Genomic DNA, 14409 nt, shown 5'->3' with positions numbered 1-14409 from the left:
AATATCAACAGGTGTTTCCTTGAAAATCTCAGTCTGGTTATAGAAGAGGAAATGGATCTCTGGAGCCTGCAAATCGTTAGCATCTCTAATGCATTTGCAAATTCCTACTGTGGAAAATCAGCCTGTAAAAACAGGTCATTTCCAATAAGTGCCTTGTCTGGTTTCCTACACCATTTAATTCCAGATGAATTTTATGAGAACTATGTTACATATTTTACCTCCCATATGGTTCACATTTGACAATAAAATATTTGTGTCCTGCTCTGCTCTTTTCTATGCTCCAAAAAGCAGATGTCTTCAATGGAACGCTGAAGGTCACATCTCCTATCTCCAATGGACAGGCCAAGGCTGTGTTTTCTCCTTCTCCATCTATCTCCAGATAAGATGATGGTTTGGGAAGTGCACCTAGCTAGAATGGGAACATTCTAAATTAAGGCTCCAGTGAACATACTGGGCAAAACTGGCCATTTTCATTTTTTTCTTATAACAGCCTTTTCATCACATTGCACAGCTTCAAAATCTTTATTAGAAATATGTATTTGGCATGTTTATTCCTGTTTGTAATTTCTTTAATAATTAGTTTAGACATGTTTAATAGTGCCCTGGAGAATGGCTAAAAGTTTATATAAGTGTCATAATAAAAAAGGGCAGGAAACGAATATAGCAACATATAACGAGACACCACAGTCAGATTGCATCAAAGGGCAGAAATTACAGCAAGTGGCTAGTGTTCTGTTTCAGTTCTATGCTCATGTCAGATCTGACAATTTAGCTCTAAAATTTTGCTACTGCTAACGGAAGAGACTACTGTTCTGGTAACTCAACATCCCTGTCACACAAGCAAATTACAGCTGGAGATGTACAAAACAGAAGCTCTTATTATTGTTGGGTGAAATCCAACATTAGTCATATTCAGAGCACATTGACTTAGTAACTTAAGTCCATTGATTTCATTGGGTATACTTTGTGTGACCTAGTTGGATATCACATTATCATCACCATCATCATCATTATCAAATGGTTCTGGAAATGCCATTCCTTTACTTTAAACAGGGGTATTGAGCATACTATTCTTCAGGTGCTGTGGACTCCTACTTCCATTAGCCACACCAAGCCAGCATGTCCAATGGATGGAAGTGACTGGCATGTTAAAACATTACATCACTACATCACTACATCACGAGGCACTATGACAGACAGGCCCTGGGTTGCCTCCTGGTGACCCAACAACCAGTGAAAAGTGGTGAGACCAACAACCAATCAGGAGAGAATGTGTGGAATTTAACTTAGACCCTAGCAGTTTAACAGTCAGATACAGACTTTTGATCTGGTTGGGCAAATGGGGTCTCTGCCTATTTGAGTGGGCTCAGATAGCGATTATCCATAGGCTCTCACTTAGATACAAGGATTGTCTATGGGCAGACTATGCTGGGCTATCTGAGAGGGGTTAGCTAGGGAACTTGGCTTTGATTCCCTATGGGGAAGTTAAATCCTAGAAGGGGCTGGGTGGGTGTTGCTGCTTGGGACACTGATATCCCTGCTAGGTGTGAAAAGTCTACCTGAGACTTGGTTTGATAAAGAGCATTGTTTAAAAGTTTCTCTGTAAACAGTGTCTTTAACAAACTTTTGTGCCTCATGCGTCAAACCATCAAGCGTTAAATGCTCGTAGAGTGTAATTAAATAAACATACAGTTTGGGATTCTGTTTTATGGCCATTTCCTATTCTAATGAAAGTGCAAGGCAACATCAAACAGAGCTTGCAGGGCAGCAGCTGAAGAAGGAGCAAAAAGGGTTTTCTTGTGTGTGTGTTTCTTTGTGGCTGATTAGCTGCTCTCCCTGTGCAAAGGTCAGAGGGGGCAGGGTTTCTGTTGAGGCAGGTGATTAGCTGTGGGAGGAGCAGCACGCGCAGTTTGATCCATCTTTTAGATTAGGGGAGCTAGTCTCAAACGTTTGTTGGGGGAGACCTAGGTTTTTTTGGGGGGAGTTATTTGTCCTGTCTTCACGCTTTTTATGATGGAGGACCGCTGTAGCCACCCCCAACAACACGTTCTCAAGATGGAGGGTGAGGGAACAGCTGCAGTCGCCTGCGGTTCCTGCACAATGTTTGCCATCTTGCCAAAGGTTGCAGGCAGCTTTACCTGCAGCAATTGCATGTTGATTGCCCTCTTAGAAGACAAAGTCCAGCAACTGGAGGAACATGTAGCTACGCTCCAAAGAATTAGAGAGCTGGAGCTCTTCTTGGAAGGAACAGAGCACACCGTCTCCACCAAGGAGGAGACAGGGGACTCCCCTGAGAAGGACGCTAGTTCATCAACACAGGAGCCAGATATATGGAGAAACGTGACTCAAAGAAGTAGGAGGCCCAGGGTTCGCTCTGATTGTTTAGAAATACACAATCACTTTGAGGTCCTCTCCCCTAGCATGGAAGACAAAGAGCAGACTCCATTTGAGGATCTCTCCCTCATTACAGTCGATCAGGTATATGAAGACGAGCAGCAAAGTCAGTCCTCAGGGAATGTGCAGGCGACCTTGGAACGGACAGATCACGGAAGAACCCCGACCAAACCTAAGAGGAGGCGTGTAGTGGTGATAGGGGATTCCCTACTGAGGGGAACAGAAGCAGTGATCTGTTGGCCTGACAAGATGTCTCGGAAAGTGTGCTGTCTCCCCGGGGCTAAGATCCAAGATGTAACTGAACGACTACAAGGAATCATAAAACCCACTGACAAATACCCCTTCCTCTTGGTTCATGTGGGAACCAATGACACTGCAAGCAATAGCCTCCAGAAGATCAAAAGAGACTACGAGGCTCTGGGCAGGAAATCGAAGCAATTAAATGCACAAATTGTCATCTCATCTGTCCTCCCAGTTGAACGACGTGGCCCAGGGAGAGAGGGAAAAATAGTGGAAGTGAACAGCTGGCTTCGCAAATGGTGTAAACAGGAATGGTTTGGATTCTTAGATCACGGACTGCAGTTTCTTGAAGATGGACTTCTGGCAAGCGATGGGCTGCACCTCACTACGGTTGGGAGGAATGTTTTTGCCAAAAATCTCAGAAACCTCATCAGGAGGGCTTTAAACTGACTAATGTGGGGGAGGGAGACAGTGCTCCTGAAGGTAGGAGTCTATCAATTGATGAACATGATCATCCAAATGTCATAGACCAAATGGAGCAAACAGCATGCAGACCTAGTGGTGGGAGGAAAAAATCCTAAAATAAGAGACACGGGGGAATGATTAATGGACTTCAATGTCTTACACTAATGTGCAAAGCATGGGAAATAAACAAGATGAGCTTGAGTTCTTGGTACAGCAAACTAAATATGACATAATAGGCATTACTGAAACCTGGTGGGATTAAGTCCCATGATTGGAATGTAATAATGGAGGGATACAATCTATTTCAGAGAAACAGACCAGACAAGAAAGGAGGAGGAGTGGCGTTATATGTCAGGGATGTGTATACCTGTGAAGAGATCCAAGATTTAGAACCTCAAAGCCAAAGTGAGAGCATTTGGGTCAAAATTAAGGGAGAGAAGAATAACAGGGACCTCATTGTGGGAGTTTACTATAGATCCCCAAGCCAAACGGAGGACATAGGTTATGCCTTCCTGGAACAGATGGCCAAGCATGCAAAAGGAAGGGAGATAGTAGTAATGGGGGACTTCAATTACCCGGATATTTGTTGGATGTCAAACTCAGCCAAGAGCATAAGGTCAAACAGATTCCTCACTGGCCTTGCAGACAACTTCATTGTCCAGAAAGTGGGAGAAGCAACAAGATGAACAGCCATTTTAGATGTGGTCCTAACCAATGTTGATGACCTGGTTAGTGGGGTAGAAGCGGAAGGATCATTAGGCGCGAGTGATCATGCTCTTCTGAAGTTTACTATACAGCGGAAAGGAGCAGCCAAGCATACTAGGACTCAATTTCTTGACTTTAAGAAAGCCGACTTCATAAAACTTAGGGAAGTGCTGGGTGAGATCCCATGGACAGTAATACTAAAAGGAAAGGGAGTTCATGATGGCTGGGAGTTTGTTAAGAGGGAGATAGTAAAAAAACAACTTCAGGCAATACCAATGAGACGGAAACATGGAAGGTGCCTAAAGAAGCCAGGGTGGCTATCTAAAGAACTTTTAACTGAGTTAAGATTAAAAAAGGATGTGTACAAAAAATGGAAAAGGGGGGAAACCACCAAAGAGGAATTCAAACAAATAGCCAGCACGTGTAGACACAAAGTCAGAAAAGCTAAAGCACAGAATGAACTCAGGCTTGCTAGAGAGGTTAAAAGCAACAAAAAAGGCTTTTATGGGTATATTCGTAGCAAAAGGAAGAACAAAGAAACAGTGGGGTCACTCAGAGGAGAAGATGGTGAAATGCAAACAGGGGACACAGAAAGGGCTGAACTCCTCAATGCCTTCTTTGCCTCAGTCTTCTCCGATAAAGAAAACAATGCCCGACCTGAAGAATTTGGAGCAAATGATTCAGCAGAGGAAACACAGCCCAGAATAACTAAGGAGATAGAACAAGAATACTTGGCTAGTCTAGATGTATTCAAGTCTCCAGGGCCAGATGAACTGCATCCAAGAGTATTAAAAGAACTGGCAGATGTGATCTCAGAACCACTGGCAGTCATCTTTGAGGATTCCTGGAGAACAGGCGAAGTCCCGGCAGACTGGAGGAGGGCAAATGTTGTCCCTATTTTCAAAAAGGGGAAAAGAGAGGAGCCAAATAATTACCGCCCAGTCAGTCTGACATCAATACCAGGGAAGATTCTGGAGCAGATCATTAAGCAAACAGTTTGTGAGCACCTAGAAAGGAATACTGTGATCACCAATAGTCAGCATGGATTTCTGAAAAATAAGTCGTGTCAGACTAACCTGATCTCGTTTTTTGACAGAATTACAAGCCTGGTAGATGAAGGGAACGCAGTGGATGTAGCCTACCTTGATTTCAGCAAGGCATTTGACAAGGTGCCCCATGATATTCTTGTAAAGAAGCTGGTAAAATGCGGACTTGACTATGCTACCACTCAGTGGATTTGTAACTGGCTGACTGACCGAACCCAAAGGGTGCTCATCAATGGTTCCTCTTCATCCTGGAGAAGAGTGACTAGTGGGGTGCCACAGGGTTCTGTCATGGGGCCGGTCTTATTCAACATCTTTATCAATGACTTGGATGATGGACACAAGGGCATCCTGATCAAATTTGCAGATGACACCAAACTGGGAGGGGTGGCTAACACCCCAGAGGACAGGATCACACTTCAAAACGACCTTGACATATTAGAGAACTGGGCCAAAACAAACAAGATGAATTTTAACAGGGAGAAATGTAAAGTATTGCACTTGGGCAAAAAAAATGAGAGGCACAAATACAAGATGGGTGACACCTGGCTTGAGAGCAGTACATGTGAAAAGGATCTAGGAGTCTTGGTTGACCACAAACTTGACATGAGCCAACAGTGTGACGCGGCAGCTAAAAAAGCCAATGCAATTCTGGGCTGCATCAATAGGAGTATAGCATCTAGATCAAGGGAAGTAATAGTGCCACTCTATTCTGCTCTGGTCAGACCTCACCTGGAGTACTGTGTCCAGTTCTGGGCACCACAGTTCAAGAAGGACACTGACAAACTGGAACGTGTCCAGAGGAGGGCAACCAAAATGGTCAAAGGCCTGGAAACGATGCCTTATGAAGAACGGCTAAGGGAGCTGGGCATGTTTAGCCTGGAGAAGAGGAGGTTAAGGGGTGATATGATAGCCATGTTCAAATATATAAAAGGATGTCACATAGAGGAGGGAGAAAAGTTGTTTTCTGATGCTCCAGAGAAGCGGACACGGAGCAATGGTTCCAAACTACAAGAAAGAAGATTCCACCTAAACATTAGGAAGAACTTCCAGACAGTAAGAGCTGTTTGACAGTGGAATTTGCTGCCAAGGAGTGTGGTGGAGTCTCCTTCTTTGGAGGTCTTTAAGCAGAGGCTTGACAACCATATGTCAGGAGCGCTCTGATGGTGTTTCCTGCTTGGCAGGGGGTTGGACTCGATGGCCCTTGTGGTCTCTTCCAACTCTATGATTCTATGATTCTATGATCCTCATGACGTGCTCTGACTCCAAGCCGAAGATCTTAAAAATCACATTTCCATCCATAGCACATGCACATGCACACTTGCATGCCTGCATGTAATGCATGATCAAGGATATATGCTTGGTTACAATGGAGCAAAAGTATGGGTAGCCTTCACCCGTGGCATTTGCCTAATCCAATTTCCCCCACAGATGCTATTACCCCAATGGAAGGCAGTCAGGGAAACAGTCTTCCCCTGTGGAGTTAACAGTCATTTCATGGGGGAATTTCAATCAGGAAAAGAACACCAGGGTGGTAGGGAGGCAGGGGTGGGGGTGGTCTCCCCCAGCACCACTGTTACAATAAAAATCAATAAAATTAGGATCCTTCTCTTGGCGGTCTTTAAAAGCAGGGGAGTTTTAAAATGTTTACTGAAAAGAAAAAAAGTCACTTATTTGAATTACTGCTAGGTCTTGCAGAACACTTATATCCCTAATAAAATGAACCAACCAATTCCCATCTAAATATGCAAGGGAAACCGATACAAAAGTCAACTTCTTGTTCATGTGAAAGTACAGTGGTGCCTCGCAAGACGAAATTAATTCGTTCCGTGAGGCTCTTCGTATAGTGTTTTTTTCCGTCTTGCAAAGCAAGCCCATTGACAGCTTAGCGGATTAGCGCTATTAGCGGTTTAGCGGCTTTTAGCGATCAGCTGTTAAGCGGCATATCAGCGGATCAGCTGATAAGCGGCTTAGCGGCTTAGGAAAAGGGGGGGAGGGGAAAAAACCCGCAGGAACTCGCAAGACATTTTCGTCTTGCGAAGCAAACCCATAGGGAAATTCGTTTTGCGAAGCGCCTCCAAAACGGAAAACCCTTTCGTCTAGCGGGTTTTCCGTCTTGCGAGGCATTCGTCTTGCGGGGCACCACTGTACAAAGCAGTAACAGATCCAGAACCTTGTAGATAATTTTTCTTACCTCCCCCTTTCTACTGCCAGGGCATCTATTTCATCGAAGAACAATATTGAGGGTGAAACAGCTCTGGCTTTCCTAAAGATCTGACAAAACAAAAACAAAATAATTGTCAGATTGTCCAAAGAAGTTGCATAATCACAAATAAAGTTGTTACCCTTGGTTTGCCTCCAATATCCAGGATTGGTTGCAATATCAACATAAAACCATAATGACACAACTTTGCATCATCTGGAACGTCCAACCGATGGACTGCGCTTTTGTAGACTGTGGAGGTAACCATTTCAAATAGTACTGCTTGCATCCCTCCAATTTTTCTCTAAACAGCAGCAAAAAAAATTGTGCAAATATACTTTAACTGAACATATACTAAATATATCTGGGGATTACTATTTTAAATGTCTTTTAACTTTTTAATACTATCAGTTGGCAAAACCTGTTAAGAATTAGCCAAAGGATATTCCAGGCTCACCTGGTAAAAACAAAATAGTTACCAGCTGCTACAGCATTAACAGGATAATTCCTATCATTTTAAAATTGTCAAACAAAAGCTAAGCTATTGAAATATTTCTCCATTCCATGAATGCAACTCGTTGAACACAAAATATTGAATTCCATTCTACCAAAACAGCACATCAGCAGCATTAGAATAAATGAATTATTAGGGCAGGATTCACCTAATGATCCCCATCAGCGGAAGCCGTTCCACTTGTGCAATGGAACTTTTCCCCCTTTCCTCACCTCCGTATTGGCTCAGGAAAGTCATGAGAACCCTCAAGATAGCACATGAGGGGGGAATGAGGATTTTTCCATCTGGCAAGCTGATCTGCTTGTGCAGACATAACATTCGTAAAAGTGCAATGTTGAATTCTGCCCTTAGTATTGATTATTGCTTACAAAATCCTTTTGTTGCCAAATAATAATTTTGACTATACAGTCTGCAGATATTAGCTTTAATTAAACAAGCAGAGTATGCAAACAATATGTATGTACACTCTAAGTAATATATTGTAGATATGATATATAATGTACTAAAAATATTTAATGGGAGCAGCATAATCAGGTCAATGATTACAACAGCATTCCCCCCCAATCCAGCTTGAAGAATCACTGTGGTCACAGCTGGCAGCTGCTGGCACTATCCGCCTCCTTTCTCCAGGCATGTGGCCCCAGTGGTAGCTTGGCCTCTCATATATAGAGGGGAAAGCCCTGATTGATGTAGGCCATTCTGCAAATTACATCTTTCAACTCTACAATACCCTCCTGTGAAATGACATTGTTGCTGTTAAGAAAAAGAAGACTGTAAAAAACACCTTTCAAATTACAAGTCCTGATCACAGTAAACACACGAGTTAATTTAACCGAAACCAGTGTTTCCCTACTCCCACTGTGTAAGGCACCATGTTGCCTCACATCATTTCCTCAAACTTACCTGGCGGCAGCCAGGTCTCACTCTGGAGTCTCCAATAGACCCTTCAGCGCTTTAGTAGCATCCTGGGCACAATACTCCATTGGAGGCAATATCCTAGTAAATTAATCTAGAAGCGAATATTCCCCATAGATCATTGTGCCAAGGATAGTGCTATGAAAGTGCCAAAGGTCTTCAGTGAACCCACAGCAAAACCATCCTGCTGCAGGCCCCTAGTAAGTTTGGATAGGGGGGGGGAGGGCCAGAGATATCAGATTGAGCTTCCAAGAACACCCTCCACTCTTAGCAAATACATACACAAGCTGACTTCATCGTATCAACATATGGCAGTAAGCAGTGAAGACTGCTATAATTCAGAACCCGTGAAAACTAGTTACTGCAAAGCAATGACTGCATGATGCAACAAAAAAACTGACTTTAATGTAGCAAAACAGACAGTAAATTGTATTATAAATCCCTGTACATGTGCACTTAATATTCCAGTTAAATTAATAACACGTTACCTCTCTGACTGCACGTTCAGATTCTCCAACATATTTGTTCATCAGTTCAGGGCCCTGCATGAAAAGAGTCACATACATTTACCTTATGCCATACACAGCTTTAAAGAAATCTGTCATATCACATAGAATTCTACCTTGAAGAACTTTTGAATACTTAATCAGAGATAAACCCTATAATACAGGATCTTCCAAGGATACCCTGCTAGATGTTCCATGATTAGCAAGGGCGCTAACTTCTGGGTTGCGTGGCGCCACACACAAACCCCCTCAATCCTGATGACTAGTGGTTGCCACTTGCGTGACCACATGAAAGCGGGTCTTCTCAGTGATAGCACCTACCACCTGGAATGCCCCTACCTTCAGTAAATTAATGAGGCAGAGACAGTAATGACCTTCCTTTTTTTAAAAAAAATCATTTTTATTTGATTTTACAAATATAAATTTATAAGCATACCAAATACACAGCCATATAAAGAGATTACTCTGAATCTCAAGACTCTGAGATTCACACAGTAATGACCTTCCAATGCCTCTGAAAAATATACGTGTTTACCCAAGCTTTCCTGGACTCTGACTCTTAATTTTTAATTTTCCTGTTTTATGCATGGCTGCTTTATTGTGAAATGCAGTTGCGTTTTGTTTTTATCAAGTTATCAGGAGACTTTATTAAAATGTTGTTGTATTTTTATGTAAACCGCTAAGAGATTATATTAAGTAGTGCAACATTTGAAACAGATCCTTGTGATCGTGGAAGTAAAGAATGAAACACCAACCCAGGTCTGCATTTTTGGTGCAGCTCACTGGATAGCTAAAGCTACATGCCCTGTTCCTGTCCTCTTGCACTCTGCTTAATAAATGAGTTGGCAGCATGGAGCTCAATATGTGCTAAATTTTTAAGTCTATTACTCAATCAGCACAGATCACAGAGTGACATTTCATACTTCTGCTTACTAAACAATAGCTAAAGGAGGATCTGCCAAAAAACCTCATTGGAACATTAACCAGTGTTCTTCTGGGGATTCAGTGATGGTTGCTCATGAAGCAGAGCAGCAAGATTTCCAAGCCTCATTAATCTATTTTAACTGCTGCGGCCAGGAGGAAGGAGAAAAACGGCGGAGGAAATTTTAACTGGAAAATATTTTGACGTACTTGACCCAGATGACAAACCAAACTTAAGCACATTGCAAGGGCAGAGAACCACGGAACGGAATCCAAAGAGGGATACAGGACATTAGAAAATGCCAAGATGAAGTCAGAACTCTGACAACATTGTATATTTTTGTAATCATTGCTAATCAGGAAAAAAAGAGAAGCTAACACTGAAAGGATCTTATTTAAAACAGAAAATAAGGCACCAAGAACACTTTCTACCAAAAAACCTTCCACCGCAATTGGACACATTTACTAAATACAAATAATACGTTGGAGTTGCTGACTCTCTCCTGCCTGCATAAATGTTGTTCTTGCTCTTTTGAGGCACTACAAGTTTTGCCAGCTAGTTTCTAAAGTATTCTTAAAATCCAGAGAGTGCTAGATCATTTGGCACTCCTGTATGTTTAGAACATCAGAAAGGCCTAATTATTTAACACTTCTCTTTTATGGATTGATAGCCTGAGGTCAAGCAACACATTACACACAGTTTTCATATCTTGTAACTTGTTTTTAAACAAAAGCAGTTTGGCAGTGGGTGTTCTTGTATGGAGAAACAGCAAAGGAGTGCTTTAACCTTCTTCCTGTGTACTGTTTTTCCACTCCAACTCCCTGCCTCCCAACCAACTGCCAAGGTTTCCAATTATGTTTACACCCCCATATGCACCTGGAATCCTATCACAGGAGGAAAAACAGGGGGAATTCCAGCAGGAAAATAGTAGAGACAGGAAAGGGTTAAGGGTCCTCCCCACTTCTCTGCACAAAAACACTTGCTTCTGTTTATAAAAACTGGCAATTAACGGGTTGTTACTCAGATTTGCATGTAGCCTAGTATAACCTATGAGTGGAAATTATTAATCCCATCTAAGAACACAAGAGCTCTGCTGGTTCAGACCGAAGCCATATCTAGTCCAGCATCTTGTCCTCATAGTGGACAGCCAGAAGTCTACATGAAGTCATGAGCACAACAGAACTCTGAACCACTCCTGTTCCCCAGAAACTGGAGGGCAGCCATTGATAGCCTCAACCTCCATGAATCTGTATAACCCCCCTTAAAGCCACCCACCCATGTGGGCTGCCATCCCTACATCTTGTTTGTAGCGAATTCTACAGTCCAACTATGTACTGTGTAAAATAGTTAAAGGCAAAGGGAACCCTGACCGTTAGGTCCAGTCGTGGCCGACTCTGGGGTTGCGGCGCTCATTTCGCTTTATTGGCTGAGGGAGCCGGCGTACAGCTTCCGGGTCATGTGGCCAGCATGACTAAGCCGCTTCTGGCCAACCAGAGCAGCGCACGGAAACGCCGTTTACCTTCCCGCCGGAGTGGTACCTATTTATCTACTTGCACTTTGACGTGCTTTTGAACTGCTAGGTTGGCAGGAGCAGGGACCGAGCAACAGGAGCTCACCCCGTCACAGGGATTTGAACCACTGACCTTCTGATTGGCAAATCCTAGGCTGTGTGGTTTAACCCACAGCGCCACCCGCGTCCCTTTTGTGTAAAATAGTTAAAGAGGGACAAAGTCAAGTTTCTGCAATTAGAGGCAACATTTTAGCTTACTGCTAATTTTAATTATTAGTTGATTGTTTTAAATAGCTGTTTTAAACAGCTTTTACTGATAGCTTCGCTGCTTCTGTGAGGTGCCTCAAGGTTTTTTCCTTCACAATCAAATGGTATATAAATTTTGTGAAATAAATTAATAAACAATCGAAGACTGTTCACACACTGAGTTGTTGTAATCAACTATGTTCTCATCAGAGTAGACCCACGAAACTTAACGGACCTAAATTAGTCATGCCCATTCATTTCAATGGCTCTACTCTGAATAGAAGGAACACTGGATACAAGTATTGCTTCAAAGTGCATCAGTTAAACAGGAAGGTTCAAGTGACTTGCTTTTTTTTTGTCCAAAGTAGGACAAAGGAGGGATGCCATGTGCTTCCAATGCAGAAACAGCTCCCCCATTTCACTTCAGACACAGGCCAACACAAAGTTACCAAGAAGCGCAGGTGTATCAGCATATCTTGTTGCCTTAAAACTAGAAATGCCATTTACCTTCACTGCCAAGAAATTCAGCCCACTTTCATGGGCCAATGCCTTTGCAGTCATGGTTTTTGAGCATCCTGGAGGTCCATAGAGTAGTACTCCCTTTGGTGGCTGAATCCCCATTCGAATGAAAGACTCAGGATGCTTCAGTGGCCATTCCACTGCTTGTTTCAGTTTCAGTTTGACATCTTCTAGCCCTCCAATGTCTGACCAGGATACCTGTAAAACAAACAACCCCGTCATGAATCACCAGGAGATTTTTTTGTAGAGTAGAAGAATAGAAGCATTCCACTCACACACACAAAAATTGTAGCTGTTACAAATACACACATGATTTAAAATCACATTCAACCAATGCTGCACTAAAAAGCTTCCACTGCATTTACAGAAATGATGGGGAAATAGAGTTTGATGCCTTAAAGCTGCTCAAAACTCAAAACTATTTTTGCACTGAGTGGAAAGCAGACATAACTGAGAGAAAGAAGGGAGGTGGTAACTGGTTATTAACAGAGTTCAGGATGGACATGGTTGATCTGAATAACACGAGGTGAACTTTCAAAATAACTAGATTCAGGTAGGTAGCTGTGTTGGTCTGATGCAGTCGAAATAAATTAAAAAATTGTGCAGTAGCACCTTAGAGACCAACTAAGTTTGTTCTGGGTATAAGCTTTTGTGTGCATGCAGACTTCTTCAGAAGTCTGCATGCACACGAAAGCTTATACCCAGAACAAACTTAGTTGGTCTCTAAGGTGCTACTGGACAATTTTTTAATTTATTTTAAAATAACTGTACTCATCAGTCATCTCAGTAACTAACAGCCCACCCCTTGGCCTTCCCCACCCTCTCCTCCATACCTTCTTCTAAGTCAAACCAGAAGAGGAAAGCAAAAGAATCAGGTGTTTACTATACAGTGGATGCTCGCGTGGTGAATGTGAACCGTGTGGGAGGCACGTTTGCAACCCGCAGCGTTTGTAACCTGCAGCGCCACGCATGAGCACGCATGGGTTGCGATTTGGCGCTTCTGTGCATGTGTGACCGCTGAAACCCGGAAGTAACCCGTCCCAGTACCCAAACCCCCAAAAATGCAACCTGAAGCATCTGTAACCCAAGGTATGACTGTACAGTACTGAGGCTCGTGAATTAGCAAGGTCTAGTTCGAAAGCACGTCAAAGTGCAAGTAGATAAATAGGTACCACTCCGGCGGGAAGATAAACGGCGTTTCCGAGCGCTCCTCTCGTTTGCCAGAAGTGGCTTAGTCATGCTGGCCACATGACCTGGAAGATGTACGCCGGCTCCCTCGGCCAATAAAGCGAGATGAGCGCCGCAACCCCAGAGTCGGCCACGATTGGACCTAATGGTCAGGGTTCCCTTTACCTTTAGTGTCAGCACACTTAGGCAGCTGCTGCAGGCCCAGCAGGGTCTACCGCTAGTGCCTGCCTTTAGAAACAAAACAAACAAACAAATGTCCCGAGGGTTCCAATCAGCACCAGAAATGTGAATCTGGGAGTCACTGCCATTTTTAGTTTCCCACAATATTCCACTTACCAGAGCACTGCTGCCATCACTATGTCAGCCTGTCATGGAAAACGAATATCAGCATCTGTGAGAAGCCCCATCGAACCTGGAGCCAACCCCAAAATTAACAACCACCCAGGGCAGAAGATTCCTGAGTTAAAATGGCTTTGCAGCAGCAGCAATAAATCTCTGCCCTTCGTCAGTAGATCAGGGTGGTTCACAATGCAAAATTGCAATATTAAAAACCACAAAACACATAATAAACTCAACAACTACAAACCAATAACACCCCCCTCCCACAACACATATAAAGGGCATTGGATGTCTCCCTTGAGCTACAATTGTCATCAGGCGGTGACTGCTATCAAGTATGTGGCTTTCCTATGTTTGAATAATTATTTCAGAATATTGTCCTGGGCAAAACTTACTTTTGGCACATCAACTGCCACTTCCCTCATGGCACTGGGCCTGACATCGTTCATTGCCTGCAGGAAGTCGCTGCGAGTAATTATCACTGATCCAGACACATCCTCATCCAAGAGGCTTGCTTTCTCCCCAAGTACTCTCCGTAAAGCATACAAGCCTGCACAAGGCACAGAATACGAAAACACGGCATCAGATTATCGCTCCCCACAAATATATGGCGTGCCACGTATGACATAAAATAGATACACCCAGGGATAAGGAGAATTCATTTGAATCCTCATTTGAAGTAATCAAGCAGGGAAAGAAT

The 14409-nt window shown here is 43.1% G+C and overlaps 2 protein-coding genes across 3 annotated transcripts in view; one reads left to right on the top strand and one right to left on the bottom strand.

The window, feature by feature from the left end:
* The window catches only part of AFG2A (AFG2 AAA ATPase homolog A), a 178897-nt gene that overhangs the window by 142548 nt on the left and 21940 nt on the right, over nucleotides 1–14409 (bottom strand). For both annotated transcript variants that reach the window (XM_079990510.1, XM_079990509.1), the window contains exons 10-13: nucleotides 14105–14259; nucleotides 12171–12380; nucleotides 8968–9021; nucleotides 7042–7121 (exon numbers count right to left, since the gene is read on the bottom strand). In XM_079990510.1, coding sequence (XP_079846636.1) covers nucleotides 7042–7121; nucleotides 8968–9021; nucleotides 12171–12380; nucleotides 14105–14259 — 499 coding nt within the window. The remainder of the gene's footprint in view (nucleotides 1–7041; nucleotides 7122–8967; nucleotides 9022–12170; nucleotides 12381–14104; nucleotides 14260–14409) is intronic.
* Nucleotides 1939–5774, top strand: LOC307224064 (uncharacterized protein). The gene is made up of 2 exons (XM_079990523.1): nucleotides 1939–3123; nucleotides 5001–5774. Exon 1 carries the CDS (start codon nucleotides 2011–2013, stop codon nucleotides 3082–3084), a length of 1074 nt encoding a protein of 357 aa, XP_079846649.1. The 5' UTR covers nucleotides 1939–2010; the 3' UTR covers nucleotides 3085–3123; nucleotides 5001–5774.

Source organism: Podarcis cretensis, assembly GCF_951804945.1.
Source record: "Podarcis cretensis genome assembly, chromosome: 9".
Lineage (NCBI taxonomy): Eukaryota > Metazoa > Chordata > Lepidosauria > Squamata > Lacertidae > Podarcis > Podarcis cretensis.
Note: the sequence above shows the minus strand (reverse complement) of the source record. Positions and strands in the feature narration are given on the sequence as shown.